General features: G+C 36.7%; 1 protein-coding gene across 1 annotated transcript in view; it reads right to left on the bottom strand.

Moving 5' to 3' along the window:
• NCK2 (NCK adaptor protein 2) overlaps positions 1 to 23362 on the bottom strand; it is an 83047-nt gene that overhangs the window by 5690 nt on the left and 53995 nt on the right. Inside the window, exon 4 of the mRNA XM_021538106.3 lies at positions 4423 to 5144. Within this exon, the coding sequence (XP_021393781.1) occupies positions 4423 to 5144 (722 nt within the window). The remainder of the gene's footprint in view (positions 1 to 4422; positions 5145 to 23362) is intronic.

Here is a 23362-nt window from a genome sequence, read left to right as displayed (position 1 = left end):
AGTATTTCTGCACCACCATAAGTGGAAAGACCTAAACCTGAAAAACCTAACCTGAAGTTAAATCAATTCCTAAATCAGAAAATTAAAGATTAGCTTAAATGAATCAACAGTCCAGGTGTAGTAGTACTTTGAATTGTTTTCAATTCCTTTAACACCTGCTTATATCTAGAGATGACCATGAGCTAGCTGGTGCCTACGACATGTGGAAAACAAAAGGTAAGAAGGTATTTCTTTATTTCTTTGGTGAGGAATTGGATGATATTTAAAAAAAAAATAAAATTGAAAACTACCACGAAAACAAGTGATAAAGCAATATAAAGAAAAACAAAGAGAATCTGGAAAAACAGAGTTCCCTCTTCACATTCTCAATTTGAGAATTAAATGATAATTTTATCATTTATAAATAGCAAGGTTGTGAAAAACAGTTCCCTCTGAAAAATCTTTTACTGATCCTGTAACTTATTTCACATTTTCCCTTTCAATCCAATCCCGTTTGCCAATGCCCTTTCTCCAAGAAAGATATTCTCACACGTTCATTCTTCAAACTATTAACTCTCCCAGATAGCTCTTTCCAGCCTGACTCTGGGAGAGTTAATTCCTTTTTCTACCCCTTCTGTTTCATTTGCATATAAGCAAATACCATTCTTCTCCCTATGTAATGGTCATGTTCCAAAATTACACAGGTCACAAATATGAATTGATTTCACTGATCTTCAACTACAGCTCTAATAAGATTTCTGCTCTTCCATTTAAAATAAGCCACTAGGGTATTTCCTGATGCCTGTTTTCAAAGAAAAACTTTCTCCTGATGTCTGCTGTACTTGCAATTACTGCATGTCACAGAACATGAGCAATGTTCACTTTTTAAACAGCTGCCACATTTCATTGCATCTCGCTAACAGCTGAAGGATTAAAACTCCAGAAAAACATGGGACACCGAATGCTACAGAATTAGCACCTCAACAACCATACAAACTATGAACCTCTTCCTCCTCCTTCTATTGTCATTATTGCTAGACAAAGAATGGAGAAGCTAAATATGATCTCAAAAATGGACAAATCTAATCATACCTACAAATCCTCAGTATCATTTTAATACGCCTAAAATCATCTTAAAACTATACTCTGCAACTCTGTTTAGGATGGGTTACTGCAATTTGAATGCTGTAACAGTACCAGCAGAAGGTAGCCATTACTTCCTAATAAATAACTGCTCCTGAAATCATCCAAAAATTTGCATAGCTCACTCACAGTCTGAGAAAAATAACACCTTCTCTGCTTCACGAGAAGACTTCATAGGACTACAAAGCACTGGTGTCTGCCTGATGACCAGTTTCACACCCACCTGCAGAGGACTGCAAGGGGCCCACAAGTTCTGAGAGAAACTCCCTTTGAAGTTTAAAGGTGTCTGCAGAAAAGGGTCTGCTCAGAAGCTGGAGGTGATACACTACTGCTTCCTGTTAACTGCAGTACTAGTTAGCACACTTGTGTGCTGGTGTGAATCTGAACAAAACAACCCTTTCTCACCCAAATTTGGTTCTGTACTCAGTGAAATTTGAGATATTCAAAGCATGACAATCACCCACCCAACCAAGACCACTAGTATCAGCCAAGACCTGTTTGTCTTGGGTTAGGTACTACACAAAGAGAGTAAAAATCTGACTGCTGAAGAGCCTGCAATCTAAAAAGTGGCTCTACAGAGACTGCATAGGTTAAATATACTTTTTTTTTTTTATTGTCTCATTACTTGAGACAAACTGCAGGTTTCATCAACCTAGCAGCCTGCAACAGAAAGAACAACTAGTTAGCAGTATTTTTAACTCGGCATGTGCCCAGTTCTTTTAGATCTCCAAAACTAAGGTGACATTACCTAGGTATAACACAGTTGGCAAAAATGTTATCAGTAGGGAACTGTGCCTGTTACATAAACTATGGGCTTAAATGGTTCAAACAAGTTTATGGTTCTAATAATAGTATTTCGTAATTAATTAAGATAATCAGCCTCCTAGCTACCTTATAGAGTTCATCTCAGGTTATTCTCCTCTATGGTAGCACCCTCTACACCTAAGTGTTACTGAAGATAATGCATAGTAACATAGTATTTTTGGCTAAAGGAATCTAGCTGTGAGATAAACATCTCCTAAAAGTTAAACCTAGAGAAATATTGTAAAATCTTGCAACTACTAACACTTGAAATGCAAAAACATGACAGTATCATTAAGTGAATACAGAATAATACAAACCATCTATCCAAGGAAAGCTTTTCATAGCTCAGTAACAAGAGCAAAATTGAAATCTAAGGAAAACTTTTATGCAGACCAATTTTTGTAACTATGGTGACGGAAGGCTACAGAAATCTCTAAAACGGGTCAAAAATCAGTCACAGGATTAGGAGCATGACTCAGTTTTATCTATGCACCTTTCTAGAAAGCAATAACCCCTGTATCCCTAGCATTAAAGGTAAGTTAACAACACAGTGTAGTGAGAAATGCTGGTCTGGTGGTCAGATGAGCAAATCAGAGAGCTGACAACTTGGCTCTGCTCAGCCTGTTCTCTCTAATCAAGACCATCTGCTCAGATTGTGAAGACACTCCTGGTGACTTTTAGCCACAGCATGAACAACCTCTGTAGTCACATGTGTGAAATACAGCAGCCGTCAGAAATTCATGAGTCATTGCTAAACTCTTTCTTTATTCCATACGTAATAAGTTTGAAATATATTTTTATGAACCTTTTCTCAATTCTAGCAAGTATGCCCATTCACTTATTATATCACTTGTGGCACTCCAGGGAAAAAACTAGCAATCCCCAGTGTTTTATAATTCACATACATAAACACACTATATGATGGAATGATATATAAAGATTAGGGTAGATGAAAGTTTGAGATGCAGTAAATTATTTCTTTAAACCTAATAAAAACTAAAACTCACATGCAGTACTAATACACAGAGGCATTTACGTGCATAACTAGTTTTCTCATTGCTAAAAAAGTCTCACATATAGGGTTTGCAAGACCAGATAAAGAGTACAAAAAGAAGGGAAAAAGCCAAGTTCCTCAATTCAGTGCTTTTTTTTTTCCTGCAGGTGTGCAAAAAAATTTCTCTGATATGAACTGAATAAATTTTCTGTTATCCCACTAAGTATTAGATGCTAGAACTAGTTTGAAGACCACATTCTGAATGAATCTTTTTGTACTCCAAAGCAATGATTTCTCCAGCAACAATGCAGGCAAAAAGTTATGATGTTATCATAATCATTCAGTGGCTTTCTACATTTTACAAGACTGTGTGCCCCACAACAGTCTTGTCTTTTGTTGACTAAACAAACTTGATTCCTCTCAGCCTCTGTAAATAGGCCATGATTTCCAAATTCCTACTTTTCTTCCTGTCCTCGTCTAGTTTATTTTTTTTTTAATCTCTAAATTTCTTCCTGCTCTCCTGTGGTTTATTTGCATTTGCCTTTGTTTAGTGATTACAATTAAGCAGAAATAGGAATTCAATGACACAGAGCTTCAAAGAAAGGGTAGCTCGATAGCTATCATGTTTTTTCCATCAAGGAGGGGTGCCTGAAATTTAATCAGACAATATTGTCTTCAGATAAAAATATCTGGGACAGTTACAAAGTTGTACTTTGTCAATTTTCTCAATGTTATGTATGATGTAAGATTAAAATCTGTCACCTTTTCAAAACCACAGTCAAAGGATAATTAAATTTTAGTGCTTTAACTGTGAATTCTCTAGCCTCAGCATACATAAAAGCCCTTTCAGCTGAATTTTAAATCTGAACTTTTAGAATTACATGAACCATAACCAGCATTACTCAGATCCCTCTAATGTCATCAAGGCTCAATTTACAAGGCATATGAGTTGCTGACTTGACCCTCTCTGTTGTATATAACAACCAAATACAATAATAACTGCACCTTACTACAAATTATCTAAGTAGATCAAAAATACATTTAAAATGGAATTTTAACTAATAAAGAAACAAAGCAATTATTAAATTAGAAGCAGAACAAAACTGAGCAATGCAAAGATTCTATTTGAAAATAGCTTTAAGATCAAATCAACGACCAAATTTTCAATCACCTAGAATTATTTTATCTTGCTTGTAGTGCTTTAAATTTGAAGATTGCATGAGAAACACATGAAAAGCCAAATGGGGGCCTGAAGTATTTACCTGATTGTCCTCAAATTTAAAAACCTCCTAGAAAATACAGACCACAGCTGCTAAATTTCACTGTAAATGTCACTGCATTTCACTGAGAGACCAATTCTCACAAACAGGGCAGGCATTGGTTGGTAATGCTGAAACCCTGTTCACTTTTCTAAGGGTGAAAAGACAGGGAATCTGTGAAGTGCCGTGCTTGCTAACCCATGCACGGGGGAGTTACAAACCTGCGGGCTGAGCACCACTTACCGAAGATTCACTGTCTCTAACAAGGAAATCTCCTTCCACTCCCCTTTCGTTCAGGGCACATTCTGCTTGGTGCCGGGTAACGTTCCCATAATACCACTCTCTTCCAGCAAATCGTCCAGTAGAAGATGGTCCCGTGTAGCTTATCTGAGGTGGATGGGAAGTGTTCATGGAAGGACCATCACTAATGATAACTACATAGTTTTTGGGGACAAGACCAATTTGACCTCTGGAATTTTTACATTTCCACCATTCTGGGTCATTTTCTGGTTTTTCAATGACTTCCATCGTTTCCCCTTTTTCAAAATTGAGCTCTTCATCTGTGACCGAGCTGAATGGGTACAGTGTCTGAACGATGTGGAGTACTTTGGTGCCCTGGCCGTTACTCATGGAAGCGCCTTTCCTTAGGCTGAGAAAGCTGGGTGAATCTGCAGTTGCCTCCTCAACCTCCTCTACCACATAGTTCGAAGGGAACCAGCCGATCTGTCCATTGTAGCTACCTCTCCACCAGCCGTCGCTGCACTTCTCCATGACAATCACTCGGGACCCTTTAACCAGGGACAGCTCATCCTCCCTCTCCGCAACATAGGCAAATTTCACGTAGGCGGGAATGTTAAGATCGTAAATCCGGTCGGCGCTGCTGCCGTTGGAAGGGTATTCTGCGTCTGTGCTGGGAGTGGGGGAGGCGTCTCTCGCACTCGTCTTTCTCTTGGTTTTTCCCAGGCCTGTTAAAGACAGAAATGTAAAGTGGTCACTTGGAATGCTTGTCGCCAGACTGCAAAAGCTGGATGTGGTGACACGCTGTACTCTCACTTCAACAACACTGCTAAATGGAGATCTCTTCTGTAACACTACATAGTCAGGAAATAGCAACACCTTTAGGAGATTCTCGTTAACATCCAGCTGATGCACCATTAGGTAAAGCACAATTTGTGTTATAATAACTTCTCAGAAGTAGAAGAGTTTAAAAACACTTAAACACAGTGATTTCTTCACTGGGAGAACAGCTAAATCACTGAAATGTTTCTGAACTTGCTATTATGTATCTTTAAATTCCAGTCAAATCATCATGCCTTTTAGTTTTGGAGATGACTTCAATTTGGCTTAAACAAAAAGTGAAAGAAAACCTACAAAAATTAAGGAGCAGAGAAATAAAAGCTAAAGTTTCTCTGCAGACTGTATTGCTCTCTTTGTTCCAGAAGTACCTAGGCAGGCACTGTTGCAATTCCTTCCAACTGCAATCACCCTTCCAAAACCCAGACCTCTTCACCTACATTTCATCATGTAACAGCAGAAACCTGATGGTAAGGAAGACCATTTGCATTTGTTTTCCTATAATCTGTAAATTCTGGTGTCATGTCATGGCTTTATTTATAGTGTTAAATACAATGTACAGAAGAAACAATAACATTGATCACTTTTTTTTTTAATTAGAGAAACCATACTAATGTCTGTTTCAATACAGAAAAACTGCAGAACACACTTGGTGCACTTTTCCAACTTTTGCAGCAACCCCTGCTTAAGTTTATATATAAACAAAATAATAAATAAAGGGAATAAGGAGCCATCTCTTGTGAAATTCACTTATAAAATTTCTGCAACCAAAATATTATATCGCAGTATAGCACAACCAAGCAACACCCAAAATGTCATGCAAGGGACAGAAGGCAAAACCATCACAGAAATAGGAGCATTTGTACTTTTCTCCACACACATAGAGTCTGGGTGGCAGGTGAGAGATTTAGTTGAGATACAAGAGCACACATGCTGATTATAGAATACTTAATGGCAGGAGAATAAATAAAGGTACTTTGTTTTTGTTTCTTCAAATAATCTGAGATAAGGAGATGCATGCTATTTCGTTTTTAATTATTCAGTCCTATTCAATCCAGCCACTCCGCTGCCAAAAAGTGTGCTTTAATATATTTAGATATATATGTACTTGCATATAAAATGGGCATCTTCAGCAAAGCTGTTTGTTCACCACAAAACTTCATGCTTACTTCATAGTTATCTGTACAGCACAGACTAACAGTGCGCACATAACTATGCTAGGATTTCCATCTAAAAGGGTTAAAAATATATTAATTAATATGTGGTCTTATGATCTCAGAAGATGGCAGAAAATTCTGATGATCCTAAAGTGTTTCCTGACCTTCCCCAGCAGGGCCTTGCTTCCTGCTGGAGCCTGCTACATCCTATTGTCATTCTAACTACATCACTTTAGCCAAGAGCCAGTGGCTGCACTTTCAGGCAAAATGAGGGAGGCAGCTTATTGTGCTAGGGGAGACAATCACAGGAAAAGAGTGTACAAGCGAGTACTAATCAGAAGCTGGTCAGGCTCTGATCTCTGCCAAGACTGGAAATTTTCATCAGTTTAGAGATCATTTTTAACCAAAAAGACAAGGATGTTACAGAGCTAATGAGCATTAAATTACAGTGATATAAACAAACACAATTTAAAGGTCATTCTCTTAAGAAAAGGGGGAAATTACTTTTATAAATTCATGGAAAACAAGCAACTGTATTTCAATAGATTCACTCTACATAAAGCCCTCCACTGAGATGAAACTTTCCAGATGAAAAACTTAGGCTTTTATTTGCTCACTAATGAAGATACACAGTCCACTTATTGGAATTACAGCAAAAGAACTAATGAAAAAAAACAGTGGATGGTGAAGTACCTGGCCTAGCTAGTTGAAACTCAGAGCACAGAGATAACTGTGAGAAATGAGGATGTAGTGTGACGAGAAAATGCCATAAACTTAAGTATCTAGAGAAAAAATTGTTGACAAACAGGTAAAACCCCAAAATTTCTCAAAAACTCTCTGAAATCTGATAAAGGTATCTAAACATTTAGGAAAAAGTTATCATTCAAGCACCTTCCTTTATTTGGAGTTGCATAAATTCCCTCCTTTTTCACAGACCTTGCAATGGTGCATCTGATATTTAAAATGTTACTTCCTATTGTGCCCATTAAACATAGATCATTACAAATTTGGGAAAATAATAATAAAAAATAAACATAGTAAAGTTTCTAATTTTTATCAATAAAGACAACTGGAGTTCTTCAGTTTAAGCTTAACATTTCTTGTGAACAAACTTTTTAAGGGTGATGGCATGGTAATGATTAATATTTTGCAATAGCAGCAATGGGCACCAAAGGCTTTCCAGTTGGTTTGACCAAAGGAACAAACTATGCAGGAACCTATCTGCAATCAGGCACAGCAAAGGGCATGCACATTATCTAAGAATAATTTTTAATGTCAGGTTGCAACATTCATAACTGTGTCCATGACTGAAGAGGAAACAAGATGTTCCATGAGCAGAATGAAGGAAATCTGTTCCTGTTTTTCTTTTTGTACCTCCAGCTAAGCTGTTCCTCCTCTTCCTCCCCCATCTCCTGCAGAATTCAAAATAAGTCCCCCTACTGTATGACTGCTTTCACATCCCCAGGTCCTTCTCATATCTCCAGGTCCCCTCTGCTATCTCCAAAATACCTTCAAATCTCTCCTGGTGCTGCCCTCCTCCCTACCTTTGTTGGGCTGGCCAGCCAAGCACAGTGCCTGGTGCCCTGCTGCCTCTCAGCCCTGGACTGAGCAAAGAGCTGGGGTTGCTCTGGTTTCTCCTCCAGTGAGGGACATCAGCAATGACTTGGAGAAAACTAGTTAGTTTATCTCTGCCAGTTTGTCAAGTTTGCCTAAAATTGGCTGAGTTATCAAGGATGGACAGATGGATGGACTATGACAGCTGACAGTGACAGCGTGACTAGTGTAAGCTTCATTTCCTTAGGAAAGTCTAAAAATACAGTTTAGTGGGATGGCTCATCACAGCTAAGCAAGCATAAAGTTAGGTCAATTATAACTTTGTATATGCATCTATAACAAAAAACACAACTCCATTAAAAAAAGACAATCTGCATGAGTAATCTCTGGAAGAGTAAACACTACTATTCTATTAACAGAAATGTTCACTTACTACTGTTCATAAAGGGATCCCTATTCTTATGTCTGAATGGAAAGAAACACATACAAAGGATTTAATGGAAAACAAAACATTCCAGCACTTTGGGAGTCACATGTAGAAAAGTTGAATATACTTGCAATTGCAGTCATAGTTCTGGTATGTTTTACTGTCTTTGTTCTAATGAAAACCTATCTACTGATCTACCTACCTTTCTACTCCAACTGTGCTTTTCCTATTCTGACTCACTGGTTAAAGTTCATCTGTAACCTCTGGAAGTCATACTCCTTTGTAACACTAATAGTTGTCGTAAGGAGTAATCTAAAGCAAGAAGTTAGCTTTCAAGTGAGAGGAAAAAAGTGGAAGGAAAAGAAGCATTGCAAAGTAGCAGAGAGCTTGTTTTGCTACTGCAATTTGTAGGAAGTATTACTATTCACAATCTACAATAACCCACAGTAAATCACTTCATTTTCACTCATATAAGTACATTGCCAAGTGATGTGAGCTGGCATAATTCTTAGGATATATTACTGAGACAAAAAAAAAAAAGAATCAACTGGTTAGCAATGTTTCTGAAGAAGGGACCCACGGCAAAGCCTTCTTCTCTCTGCATTGAAAGAAAACTCTTGCCCCAGGATTAGTCCTAGGGGAACTCAGAAAAGTGCCTGTCACATTACTACACGCTGTCTTCCTTTCCTAGCTCAGCTGTGGCTCTAAAGAATAGCTTGTTTTTTGAGCAGCAGGCTGAAGACCAGTTTCCTATGAATTTGCTTCCTGTCACTTAAGTTTCCATTGTGCAAGCACCCCTTCATTACCAGCTTCCCCTTGAGACAGTCTTTCCACTTTATCTATAAGGTCCTCAAGCTTGCACCTCCAATTCCCTCTCCCCACAGCATTTCCAGCCTTCCCACCTCATCCTCCTTAGACTTCCCTAGGAAATGTCTTGAGCTCCCTCCAGCCCCAAAGCTCAGTGGTGGAATTGCCCTGTGGTGGATCCCTGGCCCGATGCTGGGACAGTGCCATTTCCCCCACCCCTGTGTCTCCTGCCATGCTGGCCACACTCCTGGGCCAAAGCTTGGCTGCCTGTCAGCACGGATGCCCCAGCTGCCCAAGTGCTCCGAAAACAAAAGGATCTCTCTCTCTTCTGCCTTCAGTGATGGCACTGAAACAAGGCTGCAGAGCTACAACCTCTAGGAAAACTGGTTCATAGGATAAACAAGTTTAATTCTATTGAAAACATGATCTTAAAACATACCTTATCAAACAGATACATAACATTTGCATAGAAAGGGATTCTTCCCACTAGTATAGGTTTGTATTAATTTGTTAATTATGGTTTAATATCTCATACTACCTTTACTAGGAAAAACCTATTTACAAAAGCCTATTTACACCTAATTTTACAAATATTTATTTGACCAGTCTTTCCATGTTCTTGCAAGCTAGTATCCTTGTTTGAAACTGATGAGTGACAGTTTCAGACAGAAAATTCAAAAATACATTTTGTATTTAAAACACATTTGATCATCCCCAGAGATGAAAGAACATCTCCACAGGCTTATCTATACTCACGGTTATTAACTTCTGCTTAAGAATAACACGAACCAAACATTAAAAGTATCTGCAGTCAAAATTCTCTAGCGTCCCCTTTCCCAGACCGCTCACTAAATTGGTAAAATCTTGTATATAGCTTAACTTTAGACTAAATACAGTTGCATTTCTTTTTTGAAGGAATTTTAAGTTGATTTGATACCTGACTTTTTCTAGACTTGATTTGCTATTACTGTCTCTTGATTTGATATTACTGTCTTTTCTATTTTTCCCTCTTCTGTATACAAAAACCATTATTCAGTACCAAATGACAATTTCTGAGAAATTGATCTGTGAAACTGTCTCTGATTTTAACACATAATTTTAATATACAAATGATGAGCAAAGATACTTCTTGCAGCTCACCTGCATATTGAATCAAAATCACAGGACAAAAAACCAAAAAACCTCTTTCAGAAAAACATTGCAACACAAGAAAACTATTGCTTTGAGAAATTGCGAGATACCAAATTTCCAAAACAGAATTCCTCAATTCAGAATTCAGTGAAAAAACCCAAATGCTACTAAATACAATAGATAAAACTCCTTAAGAATCCTCCAATAGCTTCTTATTCAAATATTAAGAAAAATTAAGGAAGGACACTCTCCTCCAAAAGTGACCTTCAAACTACAGAATACACTGCAAAACCAGCGAAAGTGTCTCAATACAACTGAGTTTTGAAAACTACTTCCTCTTTAAGGGACTAGGATTCTATTGAAATGGTGCTCTTCAGATATCCCATATCAGTGTTGGAGAAGCCAGTTTTAAGTCTAAATATGCAACTGGAAATATAAAATGGGTGCTGCTGAGTAAAGCTGTTAGTTCTCCCCATGGCAATTAGAGAGACAACTATTTGTGCATTTTCATCTATTGCTGTATTTACATATCTTAATAGATTTTTTTTTTATAATGACAAGTCAGAAATAATTTTTCTACAATGTATTCTACCCTTTATGTTTGAATTTAGTTTTTGATCAGTTATTATATATTACTACAAAGCCATAAGCTGGCAAAAAAATAACTTGAGCAAGAAAAGAGTCAAAGAGATAGCTTGAATTAATAGTGCATCAAATACCAACAGGTACTCTCTTTCACAGTCTATTTACAAACACAACAAGCTTTTTTTCTCAATTAAAAAATGAAAATATGCTGTATCACCTAAGCAAAACACAGAAACTGATAATAGAGCTGAAAAGGACACATGTACACCCACAACTCTCACATGGGCTGTCAAAGTATGGGCTTTAAACTTCATCTGAATATTTGAAAATTTATTTATGGGGAAAAAAAATAAATAAAATATCTTTCATGGGAGACATGAATTAACCAGCAGCTCAATTTTTAAAAATATTACTGACCATTACCCTCTTAATTAAAAACAAACAAAACCCCCAACAAAAACAACAAAAAAAAAAAATCAAACACAACAAAACTCCCCCAAAACAACAAAGCAACTACTTGTAAAATTTTTCATACTAATTTTAATGCATTTTAATTTAGGCACCCTCCCTGTAGAGCTATATACTTTTAACAGCACCACTTGCTTTATGGTTATAAAACATCCCCAAAGAACTCCATAAAATCATAGAAGCCACACAAAGAACATGAGCACAGTACAATTTAATGGAAATATTTTCATTTTGACCATTTTTATAGCAATGGGTTTTGCTATAGACCCATGGTCACCCCATTACAATTCAAACTGAAACAAAGCACTCCAGAGGGGTGGAATTTAACCTTATTATATTTTAAAACAACAACTTCTATTAAAGAGCTGAAAGATTCAAGATAAACAAGTTTGAGGATGATAAATTTCAGGAAGTCAAACAAATGAACTAGGAGAACTCCCAGTATAAATACCCAGAGGGGGGGAAAAAAAAAAAAAAAAAAATTTAACATAATCTGCTAATTTCAGAGTTCTATAAAAAGAAATAGATTTCAGTTGAAATTGAGATATGTTTTCGTTCCCTTAAACATTAAATCAAATTTTACAGAACAGCTCCCCTTATTTTAAAAATCTTCGAAGGCAAGACAACCAGGAATTTTCATTCAATTTACTAATACATTGTTTTCTGTTAGATGCAACAGAAACAAGCAAATTATTCAAAATTAATTTTTAATTTAGAAGTAATATTTCTTCAAAATTTTAGCCATTTTTAAGATACCTAAAATTATTTTTCCTGTATATTCTAACAAAATTGAAATTCCATCTGACTTCAAACAGATGCAGTTAAAAACAATGATCCTTTCTTGTCTAACAAATAAGTTATTCATCTCTGAATATTACAGCAATGAATTATATTGCATATTAATGCATACATTTAATAAGAGTGCAAAGTGTACAGTGTCTGTTTTGAAATAAACTAAAAAATGCATTAAGAAGCAATTAACTTTTCAGGAAAATTCTTCAGGAAAAAAACCACCACAATGCAATGTAAATTAAGTAATCCATCCACTCAGTACAGGGCTAAACACAGCTTCTTGTCAACTGGAATATTCAAATCAGACATTCATGTAGTTTTGTTATTATTATTTTTATAATTTCAAATTAACTTGCCTTTGCTTCTTTATTACTAAAGAATTCAGCAGACCAAAGTTTCTTCTGTTACACAGAAAAAAACCCCCAAACATTTCTGCACATTTTCAGACTGCAATCTCCCACTCCTCCCCCTCCACCTACATGTCCAGTTTCCAAGAAAATGTTCAAAGGCTAAGATCCATATGGGATAGTTAGTGTTTTAGAAGCAACATATCCATCAACAGCACTCTTTAAAGGACACTGCTAAAAATTTCATAAACCTTCAACTGCACTTGTAATACTGAAATAAAGCTTTACAGCTCAATTAATGACTTTTTGTATCTTCTCTAAGAAGCTCAATATAAAAAAAAAAAAAAGCCATACTTGAACAAATCAGAAAAAGGAAACTCTTCTCTAAATGTCAAAGTGAAACTCTGACATTTCAACAGCCAGGCTTCTTTATCAGTGCTTTTCAAATACACAAAAAGTTTTCCATGCATCAAACACTATTCGGTCAGGAAGCTTCTGCAAAGAAATCAACTCAACAACTTCATTGAGAACAACAATTGCATGAATTCCTGTAATTTACACTGTGCTACACATGCCTATTTGTCATTAGGAAAGGTATAGTCAAATTCCAGTATCAGGGACTGAGTTTTCTGTACCCAATTTTAGAGCAAAAGGCTAAAATTACAAAGATTCAATATAGGGACATACGCAAACACAGACAAATGCACAGTCTGCAGGCTTCCAAAAACTGTCTCACGTATATTCTTACCCCAGTGGCAAAGTGAAGTGGAAGACTCATTAGGCAAATTTAAATGGTCTTGGGATTTTAAATCCTTTATATAACAGGAAAACAGTTGTCTTGGTCTCAAATAGAAGGTATATAAAATGAATGGGGTTTCTCAAGACCTACCATTCCCATTTCCCTCTACATATTTAAATTGAAGCTTGCTTGCTTCAAATATGCAGTCTCTGCTTTCAAACACAAATAAAAGTATTTCTACCTAATTTGTAATCTTATAAATTATGCTAACTTGACTTTGAAAGATATCCTGATAAGAAAATATATCCAGAAACACCTTAAATCTAAGGCAGTCCTATAAATCTAAGAACATATCTATAAAGTGTGGGGAGAAGGCACAGTAGCCATGTAGGACTTCCCATGGCTTTCTGTTCCCTTAATGTAGAGAAGAAAAGCTACACTGTTTTGCCTCTCCTTCACAAACACTAACAGCAGATATTGACAAAAGAAATCACTAATATGCATGAGATGCTCTGAAGTGTCTACCTCAATGCACCCTCCTGTCCTTCAGGAAGTATATCATAGCTTATGTTCTCTCTCCTCTTCCAGCACTTGGTGGAAAGATGATTTATATTTAGCTATTTCACATTTATATGAAGTAAAAGAGGTGCACAGGACAGTTCAGGATACAAATTTGACTTCCCAATTCTAACCCACTCTATCAAAAAGCAATTGGGGGAAAAAATACAGCAAGTACAAAGCAGGTTATCCTGCATGCAAGATATCAACTCTCCAATTTAAAGATTTATCTTCCAAATAACCAAGCTGGAATTATTATATTTTAGACACATGTAACTATAGAGCTAACTTAAGTCATTTCACTTCTTGTATGCTCAAATTTAATCTCCATTCTGTACCTGATGCAAAGATGTAATAGATGTTACAGATAGGGAATGAAATTTGGATCACCAGGCCCAACCTGAACAGAGAAACTACAAAGCAGCAATTATAGAGCCCCTCAACTCAAATATATGTTTTAGAAGACAATGATTCAAATACTGACTAAAGGGCAGTATCTCAGCATCAAAAAGCTGGAGACAGTCCCTCCTGAAAGTACAACAGTCATCTATCTTTTGAGCTTACAGTGTTTTACTCCAGTTGACCCATACCAACACCAAGGAAGATGTAAAGCCTTACTAATTCTGCCATAAGGCCCGAATGCTCATGTTATACTATACTAACGTTTTCCAACATTAAATAAGTCTTAAAAGCAAATACAAGATGTTTATTACATTTTCTCTTTAGAAACCTCAAAAATCTTCAGAAGCCTCTCATTGATACTGCAGTTTTCTTGCAAACTCCTTTTAGGAAGGGGAAAGCAAACTAACTTCCTCTCTGAATTTCAATGCACATAGCTTTGTTAATCAAGGGCTCTCAGGTTATTTGCAATCACATACACAAAATCAGACCTCTCTGTCTCTCAAGGGGATGTAACAGGATGAAATGGCTCACTTAAGAAAACAGCCCACCTCCTCTGAGGTTTAGTCCTCACAGCCAAAACACAAAACTCCAGGACTCACACACAAACCAGAACAATTTCTTCTGTACATTAGTAACTATAGAGTAATAATTAAGTAATACATTTATCTCCTGTTCTGGAGAACAATTTCCAGAATGAACAATTAAAAAATATCTTACAGGTTGGTTAGGAAACTGGTAGAGCCCATATACAAGAAGAATGACCCTTCCACCACACCAGAATACATTTTTCCTTTCTGTTTTCTTTCATTTTTCCATGTCCTTTAATTTACAAAATCCCAAAGACTGCAAACAGGCATTATGGCACTGACTGCATACAATTTAGACAGTCTACAGCCGAATTCCTAAATCAATTTCTAGTGCAAAATACAGCTACAAATAGTCATCTATTAGAAAGAGGAGAATTAAATGTCCACCTGTTCAAGCTGACTATCCATTAAGAGAGGTATCTGTCCAAATGAATTTGCTGAGAGCACAAAAATCAGTAAACAATCACATTCACCACTGAAGCAACTCTCAAAAAAGACATCTGTGCTGGAACCTTTCCCCTTAAAACAACAGAAGTGGGCATTCTCTCCAGCACTGCAGCTTTGTGCTTTATGTCTACATACACTCCGTACATGTCAATTCTTGTTTTATGGACAGACTTCACAAAACACTTTTGAGACTCAGAAATGGAAGGAAACCTTTCCTTTACATATGCTAAGACAAACCCCAGTTTTCTTTTGGCATGAATGCTAATTTACAGATTCTGTTTGCATGATATGAGAATGTGTCACTGAACCTATTGTTCAGGTCTTCGAAAAACCTGAGGAACAGAAAGGAATGGAATCCAAGTGGAAACATGTAGAGAAAAATAAACAAATTAATACTTAAAAATCCCTGAAATATTAAACCTCAAGACATCCCAAGACCACAAAAAAAAAAAAAAAGAAAAAAAAAAAAAGATCCATTCAGTAATACTGAAATAATTAAATAATTACTTAAGGTTGCATATTGAAGGAAATAGCCACATCTGAAGCAGAAGAATTCCTCAATGATTCTAAGGTGGGAGAAAGAACAGCCACTGTCACCTATGTATTGAAAAATCTCTTGTTCTTTGAGTCACTGTAATTCCTTGGAAAATGGTGTTCCCTCAGAGTACATACAGAGGCTATTGACTCCCTTCGCTCGGTCTTTAGAAGAGTGACCCAGCTCCACACACCAAACAAGGCACACAGTACCTCTAATACCTCAGCTGCTGTTATTTGCTTCTTCTCTCTGCTACCACCTTCATGTGCTAGGAAGCCAAAGGGGATGACAGTGTCCAGAGCACACAAATACATGTACCCCCAAAAACATGTGCTTATGGAAAAAGTCCAAGCCAGGCAGATAGGTGCAATGCAGTGACCCTCACTGCAGCCCCAGTTCTGCTGCCTCAGCCAACCTCAGTTCTCCCAGGAACCTGAGGGAAAGGAAGACAGAAGGGAACACTAGGCAGTGAATGCAGTACAAGACAGTACTTGGGAAAAAAACCACACTCTATTTTCACTGGTGCAGAAGAAGAGACATAATTAGCAGAATGCTTTAAGTATTACAGTCTATGTAAAAATGAAACATCAAAAGAGTTGAGGGTTAGTTCAGACACAAACTTTTAATGCTAAGAAGAGAAAAGACTGCCTCCACAGCTGAAACAGGGCATAGGAAGATCTACCAGCAATGGAGTGACTCTCTTTAATAGTGAGCTGTGAAACTACCTTGGGAGCTAATTTTTGGGCCTACTCTAAGGCCAGACATTACAGGCTGAAACATAAATGGCTCAGAAAGGGGCAAAACCAAGGGTCCTCCAAGGTGACAATTGAGGGAAATAATACCAAAGACATCAGTACACACAGCCACAGTTGAGTTAAGGTGATCCTTTTATCTTTTCACATATAATTATGAATAAAATAAAGGCTTATTCTTTGATCTGTAAATGTCAGTGTACCTCCAAGCACACAGACATTATGCATGGGAAAGGGAGAAAAAAAGTATACCTATTAGATAAAACTTCTAATACAACAAGCAAATTTATTTACTCAATATAAACTAAAAATAGGAGGATTTCTTTATGCCTTCAGCCATGCAACATTTTACTGCAACTGTCACAGCAGAAAAATCTGCTGAAAGGTAGCACACATCATGGTTTCACACATCACTATATATTTATTTTGAATTCTTGAAGCAGCACACGCTTTAAATTATCTACCCCAATAAATAATCTATCCGAATAAAGTTAAAACTTCAGCAGAACACAATATAGACAATTGTAAACTGAAAAAATCAAACTTCTGAACCATTACAAGCTAGCACTGCAACAAGCTTCAGGTTCTGCATTCACTTTTGGCTTTTCACTTTGGAGCAGATAAAGGGCCTGTTGCATACACCCAGCAGAGAAACCCTTATCAAGCAATAAAAGACACACTATTCTGTACCATGAGTTCTCCACAATATTCACCAAAATGCTTTGCTTTCAGCTCTTTAAAAGGCATGAAGTTTGTGTTTAATTTTCATTGGGGATTTTTGCTGTGGTTTTGTTTGTTTGTTTTGCATTAGTCTGCTCTGCAACTTCAGTTTTTTTCCTTCTCAAGCAGATGTTTCTTTAGAAATTGCATCACAGTATCTTTTAGAAAGTCTGATTTATTTCCACCAAATTCCTTTAATGTTACTTTCAGTGGACAGAGTTGATATGCATATTAAAATTATTTAAAGGTTGATGGGTGTACAATAGGTCCAAACCCATCAATTCGTGAGTTTGTTTTGCATTCTAAATAAATATTTAAACATTTTATAGTAGCACTAATTCAAAATTAATGTATTTTTTGCAATTATATACCTAATTGGTAGCCAGAAGGCAGACCCTACCCTGCCATCAGTCATTTTCCATATGTAAAACTACTGCTATTGGGTGTGTCTCCATATCTTCAAAGATCAATAAAGTGAAACTTACTACTTCAACCAAGTCTAGGTTTTAATGATGATTGTGAGGCAGATATATTTTTCAAAAGCAGCAAAGTATTTAATTTACATATTATACAAATCATCTGCTACCACTCCAGTGACATTAGCACTGCCAGCATCTAACTCCACATGCTCTAGATGGGAATCTAGACGAAATCTCTTCTCTATCTGAAATCATTGTGAACATCTCCCATTCCTCTTTTCTCAGCAATCTATGTAACCACAATCATCTATTATTACTGTGAACAAGAAATGCAATTGTTCCAGCTTACTTCTCCTCCAAAACTAAAGACACCACACCTAAAAGGAGTTCCCATCACTTCTCTCACTACCACAAAACAATGTTCTCCTCAATTTCATCACTGGTGAGGAGTCACCACCGTTGCCACATTGTCTCACAAACAAACATGCTTACTCTGAGCAATACAACTACAAAGCAGGATAAAGCACAGCAATAAAGTGCTGCTGTTAAACAAATTCAACCATGAAATGAGCTATTCTAAGATTCTAGGAAATTGAGCAAGAATTTGTGCTGTATATAAACACTTCCACTGCTTCCTCTCCCTAAATTTGAACTTAAAGTCCTGTGTGCCAACTCCTTTAAAGTGCAAAGAGAGATGACTTACCCTCACTCACATCCAATTCTCCAAGAAGCACAACGGACATGCCACTACTGTCATGCCCATATTTTCTCACAAGCTAAAAAGCTTCAAAGCAACAATAAGTGCTTTGAAAAACACTTCCTATTTATTTGCAATGGAAAAAATACTTCTATTTTTACTAAATTATTACAAGGGGATTGATTTTATTGCTAATTTCAGCTAGAAATGTTTGGCTAAACAAAAACTTCATGTAATTCCTTCTTAGGAATTTTTATATGTGATAAATAATTTGATAAGTAGCTATATACTTTAAGTTATTTATTTTTTGAAATCAACTTTATTAAATGCTGGTTTCTGAACAGAAAGATTAGCATTTCTTACAGGTCTGTGACAAGGAAGGCCAAAAACATTGGAAGCTTGGAGTTCTCGAAAACTCCAGGTTATTAAAATAACTCTGTCTTGTAAAGTTGACCTGTTTTTATTAACATGAGTTGTATAAGGCTTAAGAGGCTGTGCTATACAACAATATACTTATTATACAGTGATTTTATACCCTTATAGTATAAAATCACTGCATAATAAAATGGTATATACCCTTATGGTCCAGAGAAGACTAGAACTGGAAATAACTAATTAAGAACTAACAAATATTTTCAAACTGGTACTTGTTTCTGTTAAAAATTTAATCTGTTTTCTGTGATCTTGCATCTGAGGCTCAGACAGGTCACTGGTAAACAAATAAATTCATCAAGCAAAGCGTACTGAAGACTCAGTTTAAGACTCTGACTGTGCCAAAAATACTGAGCATACTTATGATTACACTTTTAAAAATTAGTGTGGAAGAACTGGAAAATATTTAGCTGAAACCTGCAACGTTAGAGTCATATAAATAAATCTCACCAGTGAAAGACTAAGTAATCAAATTTCAATACTTAAAACAAGATTTAGAACCAATCTGATGAATGTCAAAATACCACCTTATACAATTAAATCTGCCACAAACATCACATGAGAGCTACCAAAATAAAGGCCAGTAACACACACACCAGAACTTAAAGGCTGATAACTGGAGAAGGAGATTTCATAACCACGTTATACAGAACTGTGATGGTAATTGTTTAAATCTGAGCTGAAATATTTATATATAAAAAGGAAGTACACCAAGCCTCTTAACCAACAGTAACGAGGAACAGTTTTCCATTGCTAAAAAAACTATTGCGCTGAAGAATGAGCAATTGCTCATTTCTGCTTCTTACTAGGCAGTGACTCTGCAAAGAAAAAAGGGCTAACTTCCCTGTCAATTTCTAAACGAGCACTGAGAAAATAGTACTAAGTAGCCCTCAAATGAGAAAATATGAAGTTATAAATTTGAAAAATCCCCAGCATTTTCATAAAAATAACTGGGGAGAAGAGAGAGATATAAAACTATTGATTCCTTGAAGCACCAGTAAATATGACCTTCAGGGACTCCTGCAGATCTACAGACTGACCCAGGTAGACACACACCACCACAGGGGTTGAAAAACACAGGAAACACTTCTGGATGCTCATAACACTTGTGAAATAACTTGCTAGGAACATTGATGCAAGCAAGAATTGGCTTTTCTACATTATATCTTGCTTGGGAATTCTTACTTTCCAAATCTGGCATACTGAGTGCAAAGTTACTGAAAAGCTTTGCAGACTTCCAGAAGCTCAATAAAGGAGCATTTAAAAAGTCTCTCATGCAATTCAAATGTGTCTGTGATATGTTATCAAGGTTACTGTTACTTGCCATTATCACCAAAGCCCATCCATTTCTATTGTTCCTACGGATTTGCAAACATCTTTCCTCTGTTCTTGGTGTCCAATCTCCTTTCCAATACACATTTTATTAAACCTTTTGCTTTTGCAGGGCATCTGTTCAAATACCCACACCAAGAGCAAAGTAGAAGTGGCCTCAAGTTTCTTATGTGGTTGCTCACTAAAGAGACCAAGACCAGAAACCTGTAGGAAAAGCCCATATGCAATGCTGGTTGTGAAGCAAAAGCAGCAGAAACAGCAAAAACATTCAGAAAATCATGGATTCCCATGAAAATGGCACCCTGCTGTAGGATCACACGCTTCAGTCACTAATGGCACGCTGCTGCCTGGGGACTTGTGCTGCTGCCAGGAAAATGACTTGCAAAGGGATGGAAAAAATGTAGAAGTTTTATTTTGAGTACACAAACAACTGACTTCTCAATTATTTTGGCTTCCTTCAGATAAGGTTTCTGTTTGGCATGACAGAGATGAGCCAGCAGGCATAGATCATCTTTGCTGCAGACGGGGAAACCCGTGGAGTCGCATTCAGAGGCAGCTCTGGGGGTGGTGCTGGCAAACACCCACTCCAACCAAATGGATATGGGAATTCCTTTCCACCCCCCAGCACATGGGAAGAATTATATTACAGAAAATTACAGTTTAAAAGATGCATGCTGGAGGTCTCTTGCTTAGTAAGACTTATTCAAAATGTATAGAAAATACCCTCCCCGCAAAAGAAATACTGTAAAAGGAAACTATTTTAAACTTCATTATAATGAATGAAGATAAAATTTTAATCACAGGCATGGAAGCTGGCTTTTGCCTTAAGAACAGTAATAATTACCAGATTTCATTCAATATGAGCAAACAGAAACCAGGAATTTGAAATGGCCAAATTACCACTAACATTCTACTTGCAGTATCACTCAGTTAAGATAAAAAAGGGAATGAGAAGATGAATCCTTTAAAATACTCAACAAGTGCCCTATACACTATATTTCCACGATTAAAACTAGACCATTGTAGCTGAGTATTCATTAGAACTCACTCAAGAAAGATTTAAGAATACACAAGTAGCATATATCAAATAAAAAATGACGTAACCAGACATCCATCAATTGAAGAATTACAAGACTCAATTTCTCCAAGTAATTTAAGGAAAATTAAAAGTTATGGAAAATTCCCTGATGCCAGGACTAAAAGAAGATACAATAGAATAGAGCAAGCCCTTAGAAAGGTAAAGACAAAGTGAACCATGTAAAAAAGGCTATTGTTTTGTAAAAAGGCATAGGATGATTCTAAAGTATCTCTTCAGAAATTACTGGGGGTCATTTGAGATTTTGGGTGAGCTGTTTTTCAGTCGACAAGGAACTGATTTAATGAACATATGCTAAACAAGTGTTAATCAGCATTTTAGTAACTACCCAACATGTTTAGGAGAGCTGTCTCTGAAGACATTTTACTTAATTTTTTTTTCAAAAACTGCCAAAATAGAATGGAAATTTAAGAAGCCTTAAGACATTGCTAAAAACGAGCTGATATTTTAAAACATCAAGCTGCCTATTCTAGGTACCCATATGTCCATTAACCTTCCACCAACCCTGAAATGGTAAAGCTGACAGGACTCTATTAATAAAATAGTCAAGGGCTGAGATATAATTGATGACAGTCAACAGCTCTGGAAAAAATAGTTTTTAGCATCAAATAGGCATGACTTAATTCTCTGATGAGATTATAAATTTTTGTGTACAAAAGACCAACATAGCTGGTGGCATAAAGTTTCATTAGAACACAGACTGCCAAAGATGAACAACTATTCACATAATGCATCTTCAACAGCAAACGAGGGGAACTATTAATTAAATAGTTATAGCTCCTATGGGGTCTGCCACAGTTTGAGCTATGGCTGGCACGTTTCATATTTGTCGAATATAAAAATATAAATCAAGTACCAGTAATTACTGTGGATAAGCATAAGAGTGGCAGATAGCTACAGGTAATCAAATAGACAACACATGACATCATTTGCATGATAACAGTGCTTTCGGATGAATTATTTTTTTAACACAAGGAAATATAATCTATTAAGAGGCAGGGAAAAGTGCATCTCCATGGGAACAACCATTTGCTTGAGCGACACAAGTACGAAAGGGGGTTGTGCAGATATGTCACTGGAAACAGCTATGAGTCTGCTGTTTCTCTCCTGAGATTTCACAAGATTAATTATTAATTATTGACAGACTATTAAGTGACACTTTGTTGGGCTTTTTTTTTGAGTTCAGTACCTGATATTTTGGCAGTTGCTTAAAAAGTGAAGTCAGAAACAGATTTGGTTTAAGGACTAATACTCAGGACCACCATTCCCAACTGTGCTGGGTTAGGAGATATTTTAATGAGAATTTTGTTGTGATCCTTGGAGACACCGGAGTGATGATACATTGGGCATATTTGTATAAAAAGAACTTAAGAACTTGCTTCACTGGGTAAAGCAAAACTTTCAAAAGCTGTTTTACTAGATGAAGCATCAGTCTTGCAATTTGCAGACCTTTGTTTAAAAAGGAGGAGTGAATTTTTCATGGCCTCTCAAAACAACGGATCCTCTAAGGAAGGACACATGCTCTGCTTGTTCTGAATGGGAAATTACTGTACAGAAAGACAGGAAAGGCTTAAATATTATAGTTTAGTTGAGGACACTGATTCAGGAGAGGTAAAAAAAGTTGTACAGGTATGTGGTGCACAGCATATACATGTTTCATTATGGTAAGGAGTTCACAGCACCTAAACTTTTAAAAAGAGCATGAGAGGTGCTTTACACTCTGGCTGGTCACCAGGTAAGTGTGGTCACAGCACACAAAGACCAGACTCCATCATGAGGCACCTTCTGCCTCAGCTGAACAAATACACAGGGAAAACCATTAGAAAGGGAACAAGGAACTTGTAACTTGTCATAAGAGTGTTTCAGAACTTAAAAACCCATTCAGGTGTGCATAAAGGGCTGAGGCTTGGGAGATGTGACCCCTAGGGATGGCTCAGCCATGAAACCACCAAGCTTTTTCTCACAGCTTTTCATTATTCATCATCAGAGTGAAGGGAAGCACCCTGCACCATGCAGCTTTGCTAAGACTGAATATAAGCACACATATAGGTTAGGACACACCTTTTTTCCGTCATTTAAATAGATTTCTGTTGGACATAAATAAAAATGTGTTTGCATCAAGAAA

This window comes from Lonchura striata, chromosome 2 (assembly GCF_046129695.1).
Source record: "Lonchura striata isolate bLonStr1 chromosome 2, bLonStr1.mat, whole genome shotgun sequence".
Lineage (NCBI taxonomy): Eukaryota > Metazoa > Chordata > Aves > Passeriformes > Estrildidae > Lonchura > Lonchura striata.
Note: the sequence above shows the minus strand (reverse complement) of the source record. Positions and strands in the feature narration are given on the sequence as shown.